General features: G+C 36.4%; 3 protein-coding genes and 1 long non-coding RNA gene across 4 annotated transcripts; 2 read left to right on the top strand and 2 right to left on the bottom strand.

The window, feature by feature from the left end:
* Positions 1-1,214: 1,214 nt before the first annotated feature.
* On the bottom strand, positions 1,215-4,055 carry LOC120346303 (ubiquitin carboxyl-terminal hydrolase 5-like). Its single transcript, XM_039416015.2, has one exon. The coding sequence runs from the start codon at positions 4,049-4,051 to the stop codon at positions 1,550-1,552; it is 2,502 nt and encodes an 833-aa protein (XP_039271949.2). The 5' UTR covers positions 4,052-4,055; the 3' UTR covers positions 1,215-1,549.
* Positions 4,056-4,120: 65 nt separating this feature from the next.
* On the bottom strand, positions 4,121-7,275 carry LOC120346516 (vacuolar protein-sorting-associated protein 25-like). The gene is made up of 5 exons (XM_039416285.2): positions 6,620-7,275; positions 6,304-6,449; positions 5,864-6,006; positions 5,354-5,429; positions 4,121-5,169 (listed from the first exon to the last, which is right to left on the bottom strand). Exons 1-5 carry the CDS (start codon positions 6,673-6,675, stop codon positions 5,063-5,065), a joined length of 528 nt encoding a protein of 175 aa, XP_039272219.1. The 5' UTR covers positions 6,676-7,275; the 3' UTR covers positions 4,121-5,062.
* A 4,733-nt stretch (positions 7,276-12,008) lies between these two features.
* On the top strand, positions 12,009-18,681 carry LOC120327658 (uncharacterized). The gene is made up of 3 exons (XM_078115414.1): positions 12,009-12,414; positions 12,647-18,605; positions 18,656-18,681. The coding sequence occupies exons 2-3, from the start codon at positions 12,947-12,949 to the stop codon at positions 18,679-18,681; spliced, it is 5,685 nt and encodes a 1,894-aa protein (XP_077971540.1). The 5' UTR covers positions 12,009-12,414; positions 12,647-12,946.
* A 78-nt stretch (positions 18,682-18,759) lies between these two features.
* LOC120341051 (uncharacterized) lies at positions 18,760-19,942 on the top strand. Its single transcript, XR_013474370.1, has 2 exons — positions 18,760-19,577; positions 19,810-19,942. It is a non-coding gene; the product is annotated as an uncharacterized LOC120341051 (long non-coding RNA).
* The last annotated feature ends 3,628 nt before the right edge of the window (positions 19,943-23,570 follow it).

The following is a 23,570-nucleotide window of genomic DNA, read 5'->3' on the forward strand; positions in this document are numbered from 1 at the left end:
ACGATTGGTGAATTCAAGGCTGCAATTGCAGAAATAAAGTAGAGAAATACCCAAAGAAGAGTGATTGACAATGTTGCAAAAAGAATGCACTTTTTTTCTTCAATGTTGAGGAGGGCATTTGGAACATATTCTAGAAAAAACATATTTTTTGTGCAAAACGCCCTAGATTTTCCGACACCTTTAGGTACAAACATACGCAAACAGAAGTCCAAGTGTGGACAAAATTAAATAATTCACTTTAATTTCGTAAAAGTAATTGAGAAATTGATCGTTCCGTTTTTGGGGACCACGCTGTATAATACTGTTTTTAATAGAAAATCAGTTGAATATGCAGCTTAAATCACTGTATTCGATAGTTTGACGCAACATAAACGATTGAATTAACCAACACAAATGATAAACCGACATTAAACAATGTCAAACACAATTATAACACGAGGGTGTTGTAGGCTACTTACACTACCGCTTCGAAGCACCATAGAACCCGATCGATAGTAAAATGAAACTGTTATTCAATACAGTACAACGAAATGTGAGGTGCATGGTGAAGAAAGCATATGCCGTATGCGCTAGACTAGTATTATTATGAAACAATACGGATTTAAAAAAGTCATAATACCTATTCTACGTTAAGCGAGAAATTTCCAACACCGAAATCACAAGCAAACTAGTTTGAACCGAAACATAGGAGTACATGACATAAAATATCACACTTTTTGTAAGTTTATGTCAGCGCCCCCGAATTGCCCAGTTTGACAGCCAGCGCCCCTCAATTGCCATCAACGCCCCCAAACCATAGCAAACGCCCACAAGGGGGCGATTTCGCCCACTTTAGGAACCGCTGCTTTAGTCGATTCACGGACTACCAGTATCGTATGCCGACTTCAACTCTCATGTTTTCTACCAGACGTGACAAGCGCGGACACCGTAATCTGACTTCAGTCGACTTTCGGTACTAAAGATTGCAAGTTCTTAAAAAACGCAGTGTGTGCGGAGTGTTAATACTACGGTACCCCTCTAGATAACTTGTTGTTACGAGGTTACACTGATTCAATACGTTCATTTCTTTGCTATTTTGACCCCACTCCCAAGTTTTTGCAATATGTGTATTTTTAACGGGAGGCGGACAACTCACCAGAGACAACACCACCCCATTGCCCAGGGTTATAATCTAAAACAAGTTTATAATGTCAATTAGTCTCAATTAACAAACATTAACATTAAAAATTATTTATTGCAGGCAAACAAACTCAAATTTCTAGATAAGAGGATAGCCAAATATGTCGGCCAAACCAAATCTGATAGTGGTTCCAAAATCTGATAAATGATAGCCATCTGGCATACCCCGTTACATGTTTTCAATAGCAACGCTGAAAAATGAACAACAAAAGATGTTGCAGGGCATATGAATGATAAATGGGACTATGATCCTAGTCTGTCAATTGGATTTCGCATTCCAGCATATAATTTTATACCAGGATGTGAATTATGTGTGATTATAGATAAATAACTGGCTGAACATGACATGCAATAAGATGATGCACAGAAATTAATTCACTTTGCGCTTGTAGAAATACAAATAACCTAGATTGATTGGAGGGTTCTCAGACTCCGCAACCTTCTCATCATTGAATAAAACCCATTTGCCATCCTTCTTAATGTGACAAACATAATGACCACATAAAGTTGAACTTCCCATGTGGCTGATGAAGGCGAAAAGTTCATATTGTCCAACACCATCACGAGTTACACTTTCCTCAGATTGTGGTACTTCCATAGGAGTCGCTTCCTGCTGTGCATTTGGGTTGTCACCCTCTCCAACAGCAATAGTGTCCAACTCATTAATATGGCTGAAAATCCAATCCGCAGCTCTTTCTAAATTATTGTTAGTCATTTTCAATGCTTTGATCGCTTGATCTTTGGTGAATCCCATACACACAATCATGTTAATACTCTCCTCTGAAGGGTCCGCAGAGCTTGCACCAGCAACAGCACCAATTGGCTGTGGTGGAGCAGCAGTAAGTTGAAGTGGTTCAGAAAAGTCAGGGTCCGAAATATGCTCCATCAGCCATGTCATTGCCATATCGGCACCGCAGTTTCCTGTGTAGTGAACTGCTTTCACACATGCTTCATATGGAAACCCAGTTTCTACAAGTTGAGATATAGTTGTAGGGTCTGCGTTCGGCTGTGGTTGAGGGACGGTCTGCTTTGTTGCATTGTTTTGCGGTGGCTCGATATCTGGTAAACACTCTTCCCCTTCTTGAAGACCTCTTCCTCTGAACTTTTCCAGGTCTAATGTTTCAGGCATATTCACACTAACCTGAAGTTTTTTTGGTACCCAGTCATCTCCTATTGAAAATTTTTTCAGTTGAATCACCAAATAATCTGGATACGAAGCGAACCTAGTACATTTCTTAGCAGTTGATTTTTCTTGCAATGCAGGACTCCAAAAATCATCTATTAAATCATCCTGTAGAAAAGCTTCAAGGCATGATGAGAATGGTATCTCCAACCTCACTTGCTCACCAACAACAATACTTTTGTCTTTCTCAGCAGCTTTCTTTTTCGCTTCATATTTTTCAACTTCATTTTTATTTATAGCAGCATGGCAAGGGATTGGGAGATCTAAAATATACTCTGGTTTAGTAGAATATCGGACCTTTTTGCTCTGCACACATTCTATTCTTTCCTCTATCAGAAATTTCAAATAATTCGATGGAGAAGCACCAAGTAGTCGACTGTTTCTTTCAATTAGACATAACAAATGTAAAAGAAATTCTTGAGCATCTTGCTGACGATTAGAGGAAAACTCTGGATGCCCTCGACCCACTAGCCTCTTAAAACTGCCAGGTGATATTCCATTGTTAGGAACAGTTTTATCATCTTTAGGAGGTTTAGAATAATCACCAGATGAAAGACCTGACAGCAATTTTGACATTTGAGAGTTGAAGTCAGAAGCAGGGTCTTTGATTGCCTTATTGAAAATTTCCATACATTTTGAATTGTAAATCTCAGAAAATCCATCCATACTGCATAAAACCTGCATTGTTGAATTAAGATAGCAAGTGTTTCCCATATTCTTCATTCCTGTTAAATGCGGTCCATGCAAAGGTTTTAGCTGTTTCCCAGATTCCTGAAGAATTTCCCACTCATTTCCTAATTTCTGATTCAAATCGATCTCTAATTCGGTCATCGTTTTCTCAGATTTCTCCATGTTCATCATATTAATTCCAAAATGAGCTAAATGATGCGCCAAGTTAGAATCCTGAACCATATCATCTTCATCATATGAGAACACATCTGCTCCACTGGATGTGATTGTTCCCAATTTTACAACTAATGGATATCCGGTTTCACGGAAATATTCCAAGGCATGCTCATTACCACCGGTGCCATCAAAGTATCGCCTGCCGCATAAAATCGTTCCATCAGTAAGATTTGCCCATAGATTGTTTGTAAGATCACATCTTGAACATTTCCAACCAGAAGGAGGAATACGTACATCATTATCAATCTGCTTCAAAGTGTTGCTGTGCTTTGAAACTACCCGAACATCACCTTCCCATTGAAGAAGTTCCTCCTTCCTCGTAGCTGATTCGGATGATAAAACTGCTTGAACACTCATCAGTAATATTGCAGGTATTTCTTCAATATTATCAATGGGTATTTCAACAAAATCAGGTAGTATAGTAATTGTATTAATTTCTTCATACTCTGTCTTTTGCTGTTCATTGGCTTGAAAACCTCCTTCCACACCAAGAGCCAATCTGGTAGGTTTTTGCTCTTCTGTTTCAGTTGATTCCTCTCGTGACTTTGGTTCAATTGGTGTCTTCCGTAAATGCAAAAACACTGAATTTCCTGTAGCTTCATGATACATATTAACATGTTTTTGTCCAAATGAAAGAAAACTTTTCAAGCATACATATAAGCCAGTTTCTGTGTATGGTGTATCAAAACTCAAGCAACATTCGTCTTTATGAATCCGATCCTCTGCCTGTGGAACACGTACGTTTGGCAAGTAAGGAACTAAAAATTCGCCAACATCATCCATGTTCAAGTTTTAAAATTGACTTATTTACAGTGACAAGGCTAAATAATATATCTTATGTTTGGTAAGTAGCTGAAAATTGATTTTTTTACATTGTTAATCATATACTGTGTATCCTCGCACATAGGCCGAGTTTAAAACTCCAAAAAAGTTGCCAAGATAAGGGGTTGGGCATACATCCGCATAACTTTGATTGTATTAAAAATTCGGCTTTTACTCGCACATAAGTCTGATTGCACTTATTCTCTTATGCAATCATTTAATGTGATAGGTACATACGGCGTGTTACGATTTGTAGGGCCATGATATGCGAGGATATTTTCAAACATGAAAGATAAATTTAAATGATTTTTCTAATTTTATAAAGAAAAACTGCATCGAATAAAATATATCACTAATGAGCAACACATGTAAAACTTGCAAAAGTAATGATCCATAACCTATCATGATTGATGATTCAAACGAGTATGAATCAATAGTTTCAATATATTCAAGTTAATTCATTCAAGGTATAAAAAAATGAGAAAACACCGATTTCAGAATTTCAATTGTACTTCCAGATTTGCTCAATTTGGTATAAATTTCCTCAATAGAGATTTTTCATTGAAGTAGACAGGTAGGTATAGGATAAATGTATCACTAAATTTAGGCTTTTGAGGCAAAAGAAACAGTGTTTTTCATCTTCGGCTAGATAGCAGTGTCTACCAATGACGGCACCTGTTGCAGCAAGCATCGGAAGCACTAAATTTTTATCAGATAAGGTTTATATGATTTATATTGTCTTCCTCCACATTGATCAACAATAATATTTGAATCCATAATCAAATTTAAAAAAGTGCCACCTACTCAGGTTTCAGTTTTGCATAAACATTCCAGTGTGCACATAGGCAACTACTTGATTCGTATAAGCTTTGTATAACATATTTGCTACAAAATGCTATACGCTAATCATATGCATATGAAGCTTAAATTGTGAGAATCATATCTGTCTGGTGACGCTGTTTCGAGATAATTCTACATGAAAAATTTAATTCCGTCATTGCCGATAAGTTCAGCTTTTCTTCTATTTTCCAAAACTCTGAGTGCTTTTAAAAAAATTTCATCTTCTATTCCATGAAATTCTGAAAGAGTAAATAAAGATTTCAATAATTTTGTAAGACCAAGTTTGTAGTTAAAGCTAGTGCACAAATTTGTCTCCAATTTCTACAAAGTTTGAACACATCATTGCCATAAAAATAAATACGGTTATATAGACTCTTGATGAATAGGTTATACATTATTATACATGAATAAAAATATTTTTACCTTGATTGGCTGATTCTTCTCCATGGCATAATTCAAATATAGTGAACACAGTGTTGACCATCCCATTTTGAAATATCTAGAAATAAAAAATTACAACATTCATGACGCGATGAGCAGAAAATTCTCCATATCCACTAGTTCCCCCATTTAGTAAAATAAGTCAAATTGTTTCCAAGAGATTTAGAGGTCCAAACATTGCCAATATCACTTTTTAGATAGGTATCAATAGTGTTGTACCATCAACAATGGCAATTTTGCTTATTATGACAAATATCAACAACAATGTAGGCTTCTGAAAACTCCAGAATTAATAGAGTAGATTTCGAAATTGGAGTTGATTTTTGTGACCAGAAAGATTGGTATGTCTCTCACACCAACCACTATCGAACGATGTCGAAATATTTAAATAAGCAAGTGAGGGTATTTATCAAAATATGACGGCTGAACTGTCTTAAAAATCTTTAATCTAAACTTCAGATCTCAGACACTACTGGAAAATTCAGTGCTGACCCATGCATAAATGAGATCTGCCCATTGATCTACAGTTTTCCAGATGATTGTGCATGTTGTTTTTGCCTTATCCGTCCACTCTAGATTCCCTTTTTTGTGTAAGGTATTCAAAATCTCTATCACTGCCTCATGAGATAATTTTCCTTTAAAAAAATAAAGAGGACAACAGTCATTTTATATTCTGATTCTCTTGTGCACTTACATACCGACAAGCTCAGTAATTTATTTTTTCGTGGATGAACCACATATGAAGCTTATGCCAATAAAAATTATTCAGAATAGTGGAAATTTATCAATTTGGCTCTTGTTAAAACCCAATTTAGAAACTACATCATTCCCAACCTCAGTGGGGTAAGTGTCATCAGCACAGAACATGATCAAGAACATTTTTTCATTCAATGCCCAAAAAAATTTTCTCAACTGACAAGTCTGAGACTTACTATCAATGGTCTTATTATAAAAGAGAGGAGAAGACTGTACATCTGCAACGCGTAGAGTTGACTTGCTGTGATGTTTATGATAGTTTATAACAAGTTGACACCACGCATCTATCTGCTTCGCTTTCGTGTCAGAATTTGGTTGAATCCTAAATATGAGTTGCAATTATAACACTGTTTGAACCCTACCAAAACAAGTATGCTAATAAGAAGTAGATTATTAACGACACCAAGAAAATTAGGCAAATCCATTATATATATATAATGCATTTTCTGAAGACATAATACAGTGATATCTGATAACACAAAATATACTAACGTGAAAAAAGGAGGGAAGTTGTATTGCCAAGGCCATTCAAATGAAGCAGGAGACATTATAATACAGTAATATGGTATTTATACTAAACTATACATACCAGAGATATGAAAGCTAGTTAGCCCAAGACAAATGTTATATTCTCAAACAAACCCTATCACTACAGCAATATGTGAATCAATTTTGTCAGAAAATGTTTCTTCAATTTTTTTTCAAATTTCCACAAAGTTTGTTTATTTTAATGAAGTTCAGAAGAACATATCCCAAGAGAAAAAAGTTTACAGACTTTTCACTCCACAGATTTTTTGACCACAATATGACATACAGACATAAGACCATTTTTCATGATGATTTTCAGTGGCCTTGGGTAGACAGTTCAAAATAATAATAATATAGAAATACACATAGATTTATTCACAAATGTATGGGACATTTTCTGAAACATTCCCAATGTTTTCTAAAAATCTTGTCAACTTTATCTCCTCTCTTAATACTGTAATAATTTTTTTCTTCTCCAAATACTGAAATAAGGTAGCCGAAAGATCACTTTCCTGCTAACTATAATTTCTTATTCTCCAGTTTCCACACTTCATTACCCCCATTAACGCTCCTTTTGGTCGAAATGATCACGCTCTATTCCTATATTCATATAGGGCCTAATTATATACAACGCAATGAACGCATACTAAAACGGAAAGGTACAGGTACAGTAGTACTAGTAGGGACACTCAACTGGCGGACCGCGGTCCGAATCCCAGACTTTTCGAGTGCTAAATTTGGACCGCAGCTGCTTCTTGACTTCGAATGCATTGTTCCCTTTTTATTTCACATTCATGATGTAATGCATTTTTCGCTTAATCGCTGAGGAAAAATTGTCATAGCATTTTTGATAGCAATATAAGTTTCTCGGAGCATCGACTCACTTGTTTACTCAGCTAGCATTGGCTAATCAGCAAAATATCAGTGGTGGTCTAAAAACTGAAGTTTTTATTGGCTTCTTGGATCAATTTTCACAGATTTTTAGACATTGTGTTGTGGCAAACATTGGCATGTTTTAGTAGCTTATAGCATGCATCTATTTGTCACGCTTTTGGACTCGTGTGTCTTTATGTTGTTTGGAAAAAATCGTCTTTTTTCGCAACTAATATATTTTAAATTTTCAGCCCTAAAGATAATTCAAACTGCTGGAAGACTTTCAAATATATATATATATATTTACGCGGCGGTGTGGCTCATCGTTAGGAATACGCTCGCCACCGCACCTCTAATTACTCCGCGTTGGTTCGAATCCCATGCGGGATGGTTATGTGCGAGAGGATTGCTGTACTCTTCGCCGCCGTAGGGTGATTCACGTAACCGCTGGTCGGTCGGTCGGTCGGTCGGTCCATGCTTCCGAAAACAAATAACTAACTAATCCCATCCCCGACATGGAATGGCAACCGGACGTGAGGCCTTGGTTCGCCATATGTAAAAGCCGTCTTATCGGCTTTCCTTTTCTCCGGGATAAATATGTAAATCCTTATCATTATCCTGGCACCATGGGGAGAATATTTCACCGGCGCCGAGGAGTGATATTGAGCTTTGCTCTTGTATTTTATCAAACGATGCATTTGAAATTTTGTTCGCATAGTTAAAACATATTCTTAGAATGGCCGGAACCCGGTAATTTTTAAATTTTGTGTGACCTTTGGTGAAAATAATTTGAGTAGCCATGCGTAGTCTATCGACTCTACCTGTCAGTTTGTCTGATTCAACAAAAATAACCGCGGCCCGCGGGCCAAATCCGGCCCGCGTAACGATTCAAAATGGCCCGCCGAGCTTGAGTGAAATAGTGTGCAAGTTAGTGCAACAGATTTTGCTTCACCTTTTTTCATTCTAGATAGCGCCAAGTGTTACGCCATTATCACACTTCAAGCACGTGTTTTTATGGTAACAATTCAACTAAAGCATTATCTCAATTATTATGATTACATAGGGCAGTAATTTAGTTATGAACCATAAGAGCTTAGACACGTCACGCGCTTTCAGGCGCTACACTCTTCCAGCCCGCGAACATCCCTCCGATTCAAGTTTTGGCCCGCGGCCAATAAAGTTTGGGAACCCCTGGTTTACAGTATACGAACATTGGCATTACAATCTATTATTCGATTGTATACTTATTTTGACCTCCGATGGTATTCAATTGAGATTTACTGAGGTACGTGTTAGAATACGCAGAATAAGGAGGACCACCAAAATATTTTTTCCATCGACTTCTAACCACATTAATTAAAGTCACTACCATACTGTTCCATCGTTATTTCAGACTTCCAGGTCGTCATTTTAAGTCAATAATTTTTGTTTTTCTAGCGGCGTTGCAGGCAGAAAAACAATAAACTGCAAATTAGCGTCTAAATTCTAAATCTTGTATATAGTCTAGATTAGAACATAGGTTCTCAAAGTGCTCTGTACGGAGCCCCAGGGCTCCGCGGGAGAAACCTAGCGGCTCCGCGTGCTATTCGATTACTTTTCAAAATACTGTCTTTGCTAATTTTTTAATTGTTCAAAGAAGCAATAACAGGTTTAATAAAATTTGACAACAGTATAGTCTCGAAATATGGCGAAGAGGCGGAATTCAGAAATGACATCATCTATAAGAAGGAGCGCAGCCAGGATTCTTAAGAGGGAGAGGGGTTCAAAATTGGAATCGGAAATTTTTGCGCAACATTCTTCGCGATTGAAAAAAATATTTCAGTGGATAACGAGATTTCTGTTGCGTAAAATATTCAATCCATGACCATTGCGAGCAACATTTAAAATGTCTTGTCATAATAATTTAATGGTGCTTATCGTTACTCACGTTTGATCCGAGATTACTATTAGGATTACTAAAATAAAAGATTACTATTCTAAAATAATATAAAATACGTGATAAACTGCCAACAATAAATAAATTGGAATCGTATTTTTGCGATCTTGGGGTTTGTCAAACTCGATTTGTTCTTGCGCACTCGAGATTATTTTTAAGCAAGATATCGGCGTCACAAAAAGCCCTAGGTTGACGTTAAAACTCAAAAAGTACAATTTACAATCTATGACCGATGCGGGCATATTTAAAATGACTTGTTCATTGGGTTAATTGTGTTCAATGTAATAAATCATTAATTCTCAAATTACCACGGCAATCCGCGGACACGAAATGAGAAACAAAGTTAAGTGAACGAAGTTCTTGTGGACTACTGTATATCCTGAACAACGCTGTTATCATAAGATATTAGAAACAAAGTCATGTTGTCCACAAAAGAACATACCTACTACCGGTGCCAGTAGTTTGATAAGATATTTGTGCCCTTCCCGATTAATCAATAATCGTAATCATGGCTGATTGCGTGGCAGTGTGGTAGATATAGCGAATTCGACAAATTTGAGCCGTTCTTGCTACACTAACTCCTACCGCGCAGGTCTGCCTCTCAGATTCTTTGCAAGATATCGCCGTTTAAAAAATCACAAGGTCTGGGCAAAATACGAACGATTGAAATTTATGTTATTGCACGCGGCTCCGTCGGTAGTCTCAGAATGGATAAAAGGTACTTCGCGCGCATAATTGACTGTGTTTCGATTTCAGTTAATAAGATGAATAACCAAAGAAAATTTAACATAACACCAAATTTTGGAATTTACAATGTCTAAAAAAGCTTTTATCTGTTGTGAGTCTGTTGAAACAAAACTTAGTGTTATCCTCCGTTTTAAGTTTTAGTTTTAATCATTCATAATGCCGCTTTTCAATCAAAGAATTTGAGTTGCGGATTTACCTCTTTATTAAATATTTTAGCCTCTCGTCGCCGATCAAGCAATGACTATAATATGGTAACGATGCTTTCTCATTGAACTCATAATTCCCCACGAGAACAAAAGAGCAATTATTGCCGTCATTGTGGAACGATACATGTATATACCGTAGGAAATTTTTGATTTAGCGAGTATGAACACCGACGTAAAGATGTTAAGGTTTTAAAAGCCACGCCACGCCACGCGGTATTAGCAAATTTTTGGGTCTTTTAAAAATATCAAAAGGGACAAGATTTGACCCCTAATTTATTAATACGTTTGTCAAGTGTCAAATTTACAGCCTTTATATATATATATAATTTATCTGTGAAATTTAGATTTATTTATGGCTTGTATTAACCCCATTAAAAAAGGTTTAGCTTTTAAATTTGTAATGTACCTTTAACTTACTCAGGAATATTATTCGGAAAGTAACAATTTTAAAATTTATTTTGGGACCCCGTGAATATTAGTCAACCTCTTCACGGGCTCCGCAAGACCAAAAGTTTGAGAACCCCTGGTCTAGAAAACAATCTGCGGTTGGTTGGTTGGTTCATTCAAATTCCAAAAAGGAATTTGCGAGGATTGGACAGATGAATTGTATTGTTATAACGTAAACAAGGGGGGCCGAACTTGGGCCCGTGGGCCAAAGGTGTTAACTGTCAAAAATTAGGAAATCTGATTTTCAATATATATATATATGTGTATAAAAACTGTACTATAAATAGATCCAATGACAAACATATTATCACAGATACGTTATATATATCTATTTGCTGCATTGAGGTCACATGCTATTTTTTGCTGCAGTTGGGCCACTCTTTTCTGCGGCATATAGTGAACAAAAAGTATTATTTTTAGTGAGGACACCAGCAAGGAATACCATAGTCATTTGCTATTTAATAATTGTCCTTCATTAAAAACGTTCACAGCTAACGCTAAATGCCTTGCTTGTAAGGTAAATTTAACACTGGTTACAATTTGTACCCTGAAATGGCCGAGAGCAATGGTTTTGCATGTTTAGGACGCGTCTGAGGCCTGGCGCCAGCCCTATTTACAGCATGATATGTTGTTAATTTGGCGTCACGGTTGTTCGCTCGCTGCACGACATTGTCTCGATCCGCCCCGCTCGTTCTGACTGCCTGTATCTTCAATTCTCGATGCCCTCACACGAAAGTATAAAGATTATTTGTGTATATACTGTATATATATATTATATATATGCGTAGGCGTAAAGTGTAACCTGAAAATAGATTCAAGAGCGATATTTGAAAGTTGTTCATAGTGGATTCTAATCTAGATAACAGATGACAAAACGTTCATAATTTTAAAAATTGGATTGTCTGAGATGTGACATATTGCTGAAATTTACGAAATCGTGAGTTAAAATTCGAACACATATTGATCAGCGAATTTGAAAATTTTTTCACCAGTCGATGCGGAAATTTTGTATTTATATTTTCAGGGAGTGGTTTCAATTACCCATTTGCCATTTGACCCCAAAATGGAAAATTGTATTGTAGTTGTATTTTTAATATATTTGGATAGATTTCAATAAAACGAAACTAAAAGTAGTATTGTAAGTTCGAAAATTGGCATTATCTTCTATCAATGGGGATTTCCCTAAAGTGAAACGACAAATGGAAAATTCCAGCTGTCCACATATGTTGCAATCGACTCTCGCTGGACAAGTCTAATCTTGCCTCGCTCTCACGTGACTCGCTGCCGTGTTTGACGGCAGTCGTTGCTTAATATTCGCATAGATTGCTTTTTATGTGTTAAATTAGTTACGTTTAACGTCCGGTTGTAGGGATAATAATTGCCCATACCCAAGGCTTATGTTATTGGAACATATAACTGCTGTAACTTTTATTGTAGAATATTATATAAGTTATAAATAGACTGTAATTTGATTGATTGATTCTCTGAATCCTGAACTGAAATTGAAGTTATTTCTGAATATTTGTTATCGCCTGGCTTAAAACGTTTCGGTAAGTTTTAGTATTTGTTGTTTATGATAAGAATTCTTGTTATTAGTTCAAATAATATTCCAAATAATAATAATTAATTGGTATTTAAATTGTATATAGTATTTCATGTTAATTAAATACTGTCAGTAGAGTTAGACAATGTCACATTGTTTAATGATTAAGTTTGCAAGTGCTTTAATGCATTATTGTTATTTTCTGTGGTCTGTATTTGAATATTTTCATTTAAATTCAGAAAACCGCTACGCTACACATCACCATACACATTGCATCATTCTGTTATTAGTACGCTACACCTCTTTAACCTCATTCAACATTGTGAACTGTTTTACTGGATTTAATTCAATATATCAAATTTCATTGTACAACATTTGATATTTGTGGCATTGGAGGACACACTGAGAGTTGCGCGTTTTCGAATAGTTTTTCAAGAACCAAAGAACAGCCAGATATTTCAGTCACCCCCTTATGCGACACCTGTATTGGCCAGGATACATAGAAAAGGTGTTACATAATAAGTTTTCGAAACGAAATCATGAACTTGAGTTCGAGTGATGAAGATTACTCACCCAGAAAACTGGCTTTGAGGCAACTGGCTAACTATACAACAGCCGCTTGTCAGAAGATGCCATCACTGGCTGATGTCAAAAAACAACGTACAACATTAGAACATTTATATTTCATGGCTGAAAAAGCAATTGCTGATCAGGATTTGCATGTGCTAAATTCTGTTATGTCAAGTATTGATGATCCTTTTGCCAAACTTGTGGAAATGTACTCTGAGAGTATATCAGCTGCACCCAATGATGAAATAAGATTGAAATTCGAAAATGAACTTTGGAATGTGAATAAAGACATTGACAACCTTTTTGCTCGAGTACGTGAATTCACACATTTACAAAACCCCAAAACGTGGAGTTCAAATCAATGCAAAGATTCTGAACTTCCCGATTCCAGAAGAGAAAGAGCGGAAAGTGAAGTCGTGTCCTTGTCTGGTAGCATGCGAAGTAAACGCTCTTATGCGAGTAGCAAGACATCAATATGCAGCAAAGGGTCTGTACATATGGCCAAGGCACAAGTTAAGCGTGAAAGAGCTCGAATTGCATTGCAAAGAACAGAAGCAAAGCAGAGAATTGAAGATGAAAAACGCAAAATTGAACATGAAAATCAAATATTGGAAGCAAAATTTGATTTGCAAGAAGCAGAAGCAGAGGCTGCTGTTTGGGAGAATTTGTCTGTGGTTGATGATGCTGGAAGTTCTCGGTCTTCATCAGATATATTCATCAGATCTGGTGTTCAAAAGGAAGCTACAGCTGTAGTAACTTCGCGGACTGTAGAACACGAACAACAACCTGAGAGAAACGTTACTAATCAACAGGTGGTAAGTCAATCATCTCCTATCGCTACAACTAAACCTGCTGTTTCACCTAAACAAGATGTGGTGTCTTCAAGCAATGATGACAGCGTGAATTCTGGATTTTCCCAACAGTCCGCTGATTTTGCACTGAACACAGATGCAAATAATGAACATAATATATCTAAACCTTTGGTCACTGACACTGATAAATTTGCTCAGAGTATAGCCAAAGCTTTTGGTGAAGCCATGCATGCTCCAAAGTTGGAATATTTGACATTTTCTGGTAATCCTATTGACTACTATATTTTCAAAAAAAATTTTGAAACTAATATTGATGCTAAAGCACCCACAGATGCCTTGAAATTAGCTTTCTTACTGCATCAATGCAAAGGAAAAGCGAAATCGCTCATACAACACTGTTCTATATTTGAACCAGAAGTGGGTTATGCCAAGGCTAAAGATATTCTTCATAAGAAATTTGGAGATTCAGATGTTGTAACTGAAGCTTTTAAAGAACAGTTGCATCGTTGTTCGAATATAAAACCAGATGATCATGCAGCACTGCAAGACTATGCGCTTTTAATGAGAAAATGTGTTCTTGTGCTCGGTAAGCTTGATAGCCTTGGAGAAATGAATACATCTGATCGTATTATCGATTTTGCCAGTAAGCTACCATACAGCTCACAGAAAGGATGGGAAAGGAAAGCTGTGAAGATCAAAAATAATACTGGTAAAAAGGCTCAGATATGGGACTTGGCTGATTTCATTGAAGAGGAAGCTGATATTGCAGGTTCAAATACTGCGAAATCATTGAACATCAGAAGACGTGAAGATAAGCCACAACAAAAACGGCAATCAACACGAAAGTCTACAACTTATACTGTGAAAACTGAGGATGTCAAAGCAACTTCTCATGTCCAGAGTCCTGCTATTTTAAAATGTAAGTGTTGTTCCTTTTCCCACCTTTTGTCAAAATGTGAAAAGTTTAATTCTAAATCGATTGAAGAACGAGTAAAATTCCTGAAAGAAATTGGTTTCTGCTTCAATTGTCTACGTGGAGGTCACTTGGTAAAGGACTGCAAGTCACAATATACATGCTCTGTTAAAGGGTGTGGACGAAGACATCATACTTTGTTGCATTTAAATACAAAGAAATTAGAAAATGAAGAAAATGCAAACTTCAAAAAGAATGATGACAAACAAAGCTCAATTCAGAAGAATGTGACTACTGCAGTTCAAGCTAATTCAAATGCATGCAAGAGCTCCATGTATACTTACAGAAATATTTTGCCTGTCAGGATTCGAGCAAATAACGTTGAAGTGGAAACATATGCTCTGGTCGATATTGGGTCCGACGCAACTTTTTGTGAAACAAGCTTAATTGAAGAACTTGGTTTGACTGGAAAACAAAGAACTGTTGAAATCAACACATTAGGACAACGACCAGTCATGCATGATGGTGTTGTTGTAAATCTCACTGTTGCATCAATTGACGATGCAGAAGAAATATTCATTGAAAATGTGATGTCTATTGACAAGATTCCAGTTCAACCAAATCCTATTCCATCTGAAGAAGAACTCAAGCTACTTCCTCATCTGCAAGAACTTAATCTACGTAAAATTAAAAATAAAAATGTTTCTCTGCTTATTGGAACTGATTGTCCATATGCACATCATGTGTTGGAAGTTCGAACTGGAAACAAGAAGCAGCCATTTGCACAAAAGTCTCCATTGGGATGGTCGATTATTGGACCATCAGTGAATATGCCATCAACGCACAAGATTCATGTCAACTTTGTGAAGTCTGATATGTTACTCGAAGAAGAGATAAGAAGAACATGGTACACTGATTTTGAAGATGAGATTGGAGATTTGACATTTCCAACCTCGAAAGAAGATAGACATGTTCTAAATTTTCTGAAGAGCTCTGTAGAGCATTTCGATGGTCATTTCACAATACCTTTACCTTGGCGTCCTGGGACACAGCTGCCGAGCGGAAGTCGTGCATTGGCTGAACGCAGATTGGAGTATCTCCATAAACGTTTGTCTAAAAATGATGATTTGAGAGAGAAATACACAGAAAAAATGCAGGAATATATTACAAAAGGTTTTGCGAAAAAGCTTTCGCAAGAAGAAGATATCCCTGCAGGTCCTGTTTGGTATTTGTGCCACCACCCGGTGTGTACCGCAAACAAACCGAAAGTGCGTATCGTATTTGATTGTGCTGCAATTTATAAAGGTGTTTCTCTTAATGACACTCTCATGCCTGGACCAGACTTGGTGTCAAGCCTTATTGGTGTGTTGACTCAATTTCGTAAGGGACGCATAGCTTTAGTTGCTGATATTGAAGCTATGTTTCATCAAATTAAAGTTAAGAAAGAAGATTGCAATGCTCTGCGATTTCTTTGGTGGCCAAATGGTGATATTTTAAAGAAGGCAGAATTATATTTCATGGAACGTCATATATTTGGAGCTTGCAGTTCACCTTGCATTGCTTCATTCTGCTTGAAGGAAACCGGAAAACGATTTGGTCATGAATTTGATAAAAGAATTTGTGAGATTATTGAAAATGGATTTTATGTAGATGACTGTCTTACATCTTCTGATAGTGATGAAGATGCAATAAACACAAAAACACAACTTTGTAATTTGATGAAGAAGGGAGGTTTCAATCTAACGAAGTGGATTTCAAATAGTTCCACTGTGATGGCCAATATCCCAGAATCTGAACATACCAAATCTGTGAAAGAGTTGGATTTGCATGAACCTCGAAAAGAGCGTGTTCTTGGAGTTTTCTGGAATGTAGATGCCGATGCTTTTCAATTTCGTTCAACTGTACCTAAGTTGAAGACATATACAAGAAGGACAATTTTATCTGCAGTTAATTCACTATTTGATCCCCTGGGAATGCTCGCTCCCGTGATTCTGGTAGCAAAAATGTTGCAACAAGAAATCATCGAAAAAGGTTTCGGCTGGGATGAAGTAATTACAGAAGACAATATTAAAGACTGGGACACTTGGTTCAAACAGCTCACTGATCTTGAATATATTTCGATTCCAAGATGTTTCAAGCCACAAGAATTTGGAAATATCAAACATTGTGAGATACACCATTTTTCAGATGCTTCTAGCTTCGGTTATGGTGTAGTTTCGTATTTGAGGCTGGTCGATGAAAATAATCAAATACACTGCTCATTTTTATGTGGTAAAGCAAAGGTGGCTCCTCCGAGGGCTGAAAGCATTCCTAGACTTGAACTTGTTGCTGCTGTGCTAGCTGTAAAGGCAGATAAGTGGCTACGATTAAAGTTGAATTATTCCGATTGTGAGTCCGTATTTTGGACTGATTCGAGTGCAGTGCGTCAAAGCATATGTAATCCAAGAAAACGTTTTCGTACCTTCGTTGCAAATAGATTGGCCAAGATTCATCGACAGTCAAAGCCGTCTCAATGGCGACAAGTGCCTTCAAAAATCAATCCGGCTGATGACGCATCACGAGGCTTATCATTGAAAACTCTCATCAATAAAAGTCGTTGGCTGCTTGCACCTGAATTTTTATGGAAGACCGAAGATAGTTGGCCAAGAAATTCTGAAGATAAAACGGACCTGCCTGATGAATTTCAGCCAATTGAAAGAAAGAAAGTGGCAACAATTATTGCTTCGGATATTGACACAATTGACAACTTCATTAAAAGCTTTTCTGATTTACAAAGGCTCAAGATTGCCACTGCATGGGTGTTACGCTATAAAAGTTTCCTTCGTAACCACAATTCTGTTACCACAAGAAATATAACTGTGGAAGAAATGCAATACGCAGAGCAAGCACTTGTGAAATATGTTCAGCGGCAGAATTACAAATCTGTCATTGATAATTTATCAGACAAAAGTGAAATTGGTGACAGGAAGGCTCGTCACGAGATGAAGAAAGCTGAGCATACAAAGTCAATTGCAAAACTAGATCCAATTATAACTGATGGAATTCTACGGATTGGGGGGAGGTTGGATAAAGCTCCTATTTCATTCGAAATGCGACATCCCATCATTTTACCAAATGATCACCACTTAACCAGATTAATCATTGACTTCTATCACAAGAAAGTTGGACATTCAAGTGTTTCTCATACTTGGAATGTTATTCGTGAAAAATACTGGATCACAAGACCGAGAGCAACAATTCGGCATGAATTAAATAAATGTGTGACCTGCAGAAAAGCTAACACACGACAAGGAGAACAGTTAATGGCTGAACTGCCATCTGCTCGTCTAAAGGTTGGTCAACCACCATTCTATTCAACAGGAATCGACTTCTTCGGCCCATATTTGATCAAACGTGGGAGAAGTGAAATCAAAAGATATGGCTGCATATTTACATGCCTCACAACAAGAGCTGTACATATTGAACTGGCAGAAGATTTATCCACTGATGCTTTCATAAATGCTCTTAGGAGGTTTATGGCAAGAAGATCAAAACCTTTTGAATTGCACAGTGACAATGGAACTAATTTTGTTGGAGCAGAACGAATATTACGAGAAGAAATGCATAAGCTCGATCATACCAAATTAGATGGATTCTTCAAAAAACAAGAAATCCGCTGGTATTTCAATACTCCAACAGCCAGCAACCAAGGAGGTTCCTGGGAAATTTTAATTCGATCAATAAGAAGAATTTTGAACAAGATATTTTACAAATCTCCTGTTGTATCTCAAGATGTTCTGCATACTGCACTCCTGGAGGCAGAATACATAATCAATTCAAGACCTTTGTGTCCAGTTTCTTTTGATCCAAGAGATAATGCACCATTATCTCCAAATCATCTACTTCTGCAAAAACCAACACCATGTATTTCACCTGGATTATTCAATAATCAAGATTCCTATAGTCGTCTACAGTGGCGTCGAGTTCAACTTCTTGCTGACGAGTTCTGGAGGAGATTCTGCAAAGAATATTTGCCAACCATAGCCATTCGTCAAAAATGGCCGGACAAGGCAAGAAACTTCACTGTTGGGGACATAGTACTTGTGGTAAACAACAGTGTACCAAGGGGCAAATGGGAAATGGGACGAATTGTCAACACATATCCGGATCGATTTGACATAGTTCGTAATGTAGATGTCAAAACTCAATGGGGAGTACTGAGAAGACCAATCAACAAGTTATGTCTCATTCAAGAAGCAAATGTGGAAGAAAAGTAATGAAAGAACTGAACTGTTTAAAACAGCTTTTTATGGACTGTTTATTCAAGATGAGAAATCTTGAAAATATTGCACATGTACATACAAGTTGAGATTTCGTCAATTTTTATTATTTGACCATAATTTCGTTTTCTGCAATTTTTGAACTTTTTGTTTTTAAGGGAAATGTATTTATTGTCCCAATGCATACATTTGGGGGGAGTTTATGTAAGTTCGAAAATTGGCATTATCTTCTATCAATGGGGATTTCCCTAAAGTGAAACGACAAATGGAAAATTCCAGCTGTCCACATATGTTGCAATCGACTCTCGCTGGACAAGTCTAATCTTGCCTCGCTCTCACGTGACTCGCTGCCGTGTTTGACGGCAGTCGTTGCTTAATATTCGCATAGATTGCTTTTTATGTGTTAAATTAGTTACGTTTAACGTCCGGTTGTAGGGATAATAATTGCCCATACCCAAGGCTTATGTTATTGGAACATATAACTGCTGTAACTTTTATTGTAGAATATTATATAAGTTATAAATAGACTGTAATTTGATTGATTGATTCTCTGAATCCTGAACTGAAATTGAAGTTATTTCTGAATATTTGTTATCGCCTGGCTTAAAACGTTTCGGTAAGTTTTAGTATTTGTTGTTTATGATAAGAATTCTTGTTATTAGTTCAAATAATATTCCAAATAATAATAATTAATTGGTATTTAAATTGTATATAGTATTTCATGTTAATTAAATACTGTCAGTAGAGTTAGACAATGTCACATTGTTTAATGATTAAGTTTGCAAGTGCTTTAATGCATTATTGTTATTTTCTGTGGTCTGTATTTGAATATTTTCATTTAAATTCAGAAAACCGCTACGCTACACATCACCATACACATTGCATCATTCTGTTATTAGTACGCTACACCTCTTTAACCTCATTCAACATTGTGAACTGTTTTACTGGATTTAATTCAATATATCAAATTTCATTGTACAACATTTGATATTTGTGGCATTGGAGGACACACTGAGAGTTGCGCGTTTTCGAATAGTTTTTCAAGAACCAAAGAACAGCCAGATATTTCAGTCACCCCCTTATGCGACACCTGTATTGGCCAGGATACATAGAAAAGGTGTTACAAGTATTATAATTAAAATTCATTGAATAATTTTCGAAAAAATTTATTTATTTTTATAGTTTTTTGGTCATAACTTTTGATATAATTAATAAAAAACAAAAATGTTAGTACCATTCAGTTGGTATTTCAGAGACGCATTCAACCAAAATTTTGAAATTTGCAAATAAATGGAGTTAGGGAACATATCATCGCATATCGAAGCTACTAGGCTAACTAGGGTTTCATCGATTATTCTAATTTTCCGCCTCCGATGTCGTTTTTTTGTTGTATTCGAATGTATTTGAATATAATGAGTGCATTGCACGTGCTCTTCATCAACTTTAGGCAAAGAACTCGAAAATATCGCTTAATCGCTTCATGATGTTATCAAAAACGCAATTTTTGCCGTAATTATTAAGTTTTCCAGCGACGATAGGTTGTATTAGCAATTTAAAGTATTTATATGAGCAAGTTAAAACCTTTACCTAGTATTTTGGTATATGGCATCATTGAATCGAACCATCACCCGAATAAATAACCATATTTTAAACAAATGTAGTTACCATTTCATGAACGAGACGAAGAATCGACGATGTATGAAAACTCAAATTCCCGCAGAATTAATTCCAATGCCCCGGCCTAGCTGGGCAATGAACTTTTCCGATCGAATGCAATGTTTCGTGTTCTGATGATCGTGATATTTAAAACTGGAGAACAAAGAGAATGAAAGTGGCAAACGAAATAACTCGGCATCGGCATAAACGATTTAGACTTGCGGTATAGAAAGTTGTCCTAATTCCTACGCTTCTATGAGGTTTAGTAACAAGTTGTATCCCATTTGTAAAGTAGGAAAACTGTTACTAAAAGGTTCACAGAGCTTTCAAATATACCGCAGTTCGTTATACTCCATTTTGGAGCTAATTATCTCCTTGTAATCTGAATTTCAACTGTGTAGCGTTCAATTTCCGATTTCCAAGTAATGTATTTTTCCGAGTGGGATGCGTTCAAAATAGCTCACAATGTACTAGGGCAGTGGTTCCCAAACTTTTTAGAGTTGTGGCCCACTATTTATTACCACAGCTTAGGGCGACCCATTTAATTATTACGACATAACACAGAACACAGCAAGGGCTAATCATCGCAAAACTACCGTGTTTCTTCCCAAATAAGACCCAATTTGAATTTTAAAAATGATTTTAATTAAACACTACCCTCAAATTAAATTTAAAATGTGTGGGAGAGGAAAGGTTCAATAACCTGAGGTAAGGTGGAGATCACACCCCTATTCAAGATTGTGTGATATCGCAATTATGATATTTGCTATTAATTATGAAAAATAATTGTGACATCATACGGTTTTCTGATTGAAATTATTTTTGGCGTCATAAGAGAGAAGTTCATGTAATATGTTGTCATAAATTAATTTGAAAATTTCGTTGTACGGAAGATCCGTATGTTAATCACGCAAGTATAATGGATATATAATATGTTAAATATGAAAAAAAAAACTAATCAACCGCGTCACCAGTAAACTTGAAGTAGCTATTTCTATTTGTGCCAAGGGAGCAGGGACTTGACCCAAATCCTACCATTTTTGTATTTTTAGGAAAACGCTTATCTGGGACTTCAAAGTGAGGGGTGTAAGAATAATATTAAAAGGTATCTGAACATTATTTGATATAAACAATGAAGGTGACATGGCAATATTGTTAGCAGTGGAATGAGGATCGTGGCTTTATATAGAAGTATGGTTAGGCAGCAAAAATCGCCCAGCGTTACAAAACTGCCAAATTTCTCAAAACCAACTGGAAACATCGCAGTAATTACAAGTGAAAAAGATCTTGTACAAGACCATCAATTCAGCTTTTTAATTGTTGTAACGTCGCCCCTCAGGATCAGTCTTTTAAAATCGGTAACAGTAAAATGACTTGGGCTGGCCATGTAGTTCAGATTGACTGTTCTGTACCATTGGCCGACAAACAATTTCATTATGACAAGGTAGCCTATTACAAGTCATCGTTGTATTAAAATATCCGTTCGCTGTATAAAATAGGCCCGGTGGTATACACCTGGCCACATATGATCTATTTGCAAAAAAAATGTATTTGAACAAAGTACACTAACATGCAAAAAGTACATATCACGAATGCTCCATATATTTTCATGTATTCCATTTCCCAAAGCCTTTGTACTACATAATAATATGTCCCGCATCCATAAGTTTTCGAATCGATAACTAAAACCAACTTCTCATCGCTCCTGACAGAGCAGACACAGACTATGTTTGACTCATAAGTCTCGTCTGAAGTTTGCACATTTTATCAGAGTGAAATATACCATAACAGTGTCCCAAGTACCAGATAAGTTTCCGGTGAATTATTGAAATACAATACGATAGGGGAAATTTTGTCCTGCTAATCTTCCAATTCTGGTCAAAAGATAACCGGTTTAAAAAAGAGGAAATCATGATATATATTTGTAGCTACAATTTAGCAAAAATAACTACATGAAATATGGCTAGGCCTAGAAACTGTCGACAAAAATCAGAGTTTTTTTGCTCGAATTACATATCCCACATTATGTGGCGATAGTTGAGGGTTATGTTAAAAATCACAAAAAGTTTCAGATTGTTTGCTCGATGGATTCATATAGAAAATAAAGCTCAAACTATTTGGGCGACAGCAAAATGTTGCCCAAATATTCACGTCGCCCAAATACAGCAAAAATAATCCCGTGTTATCGACCAAATCGATAAAATAGTAATATATATATATAGGGTTACCATATTTTTTTGACTTCAAAGCGGGATGACTCCAGACACGACCTCTTAGCTGTGATCCTGTAACTTTACAGTTTCCGATTTTACTACATATGTCCATAGGCCTACATCCAAAGCCATCCCTGCTTCTTCATTGACTCTATTGGTATGTTATAGTCGTTGATTGTCATCAAGAGCTCATGCGCATATTCTCTGTCTAAATATCGGATTCAGTTCGAAAAATAACGATACAAATGATCCGAATTTAGATTTTTTATGTACAGCAAAAGGAATAAAGAATAATGTATATATATAAATATATATATATATATATTTGAAGTCTTATATTTGTCGAGTATGTGTTGCTGATAATCATTCTTTCGCATTAAACTTGATTTGTAGATGGAGTTTATTGAATTGAGATTATTGCTCGATTTGCGACGTCTACACATTAATACCAAAACGCAAATATTTGTATTGTATTGTTGTATACTCGTGAGTAAATTCTTTTGTCGGGTTCCCTTGCCAAATTTTGTTGAATTTCTCTGGGCACATGACTCCTTCTCCTGTTTCAATTATATGTATGAATATATATATATTCGAATGAATATGCATGTGGGATTGACTCCATTTCCATATAGGGATTGGCTGTCGGTATAGCCGTTACTAACCTTATCGACATAATTAGCAGTGCCACCTAATTCTGTGGACGTGTCTGTTGTTTCTTAGCAAAAAAAAAATGGACTGTG

Source organism: Styela clava, chromosome 1 (assembly GCF_964204865.1).
Source record: "Styela clava chromosome 1, kaStyClav1.hap1.2, whole genome shotgun sequence".
Classification (NCBI taxonomy): domain Eukaryota; kingdom Metazoa; phylum Chordata; class Ascidiacea; order Stolidobranchia; family Styelidae; genus Styela; species Styela clava.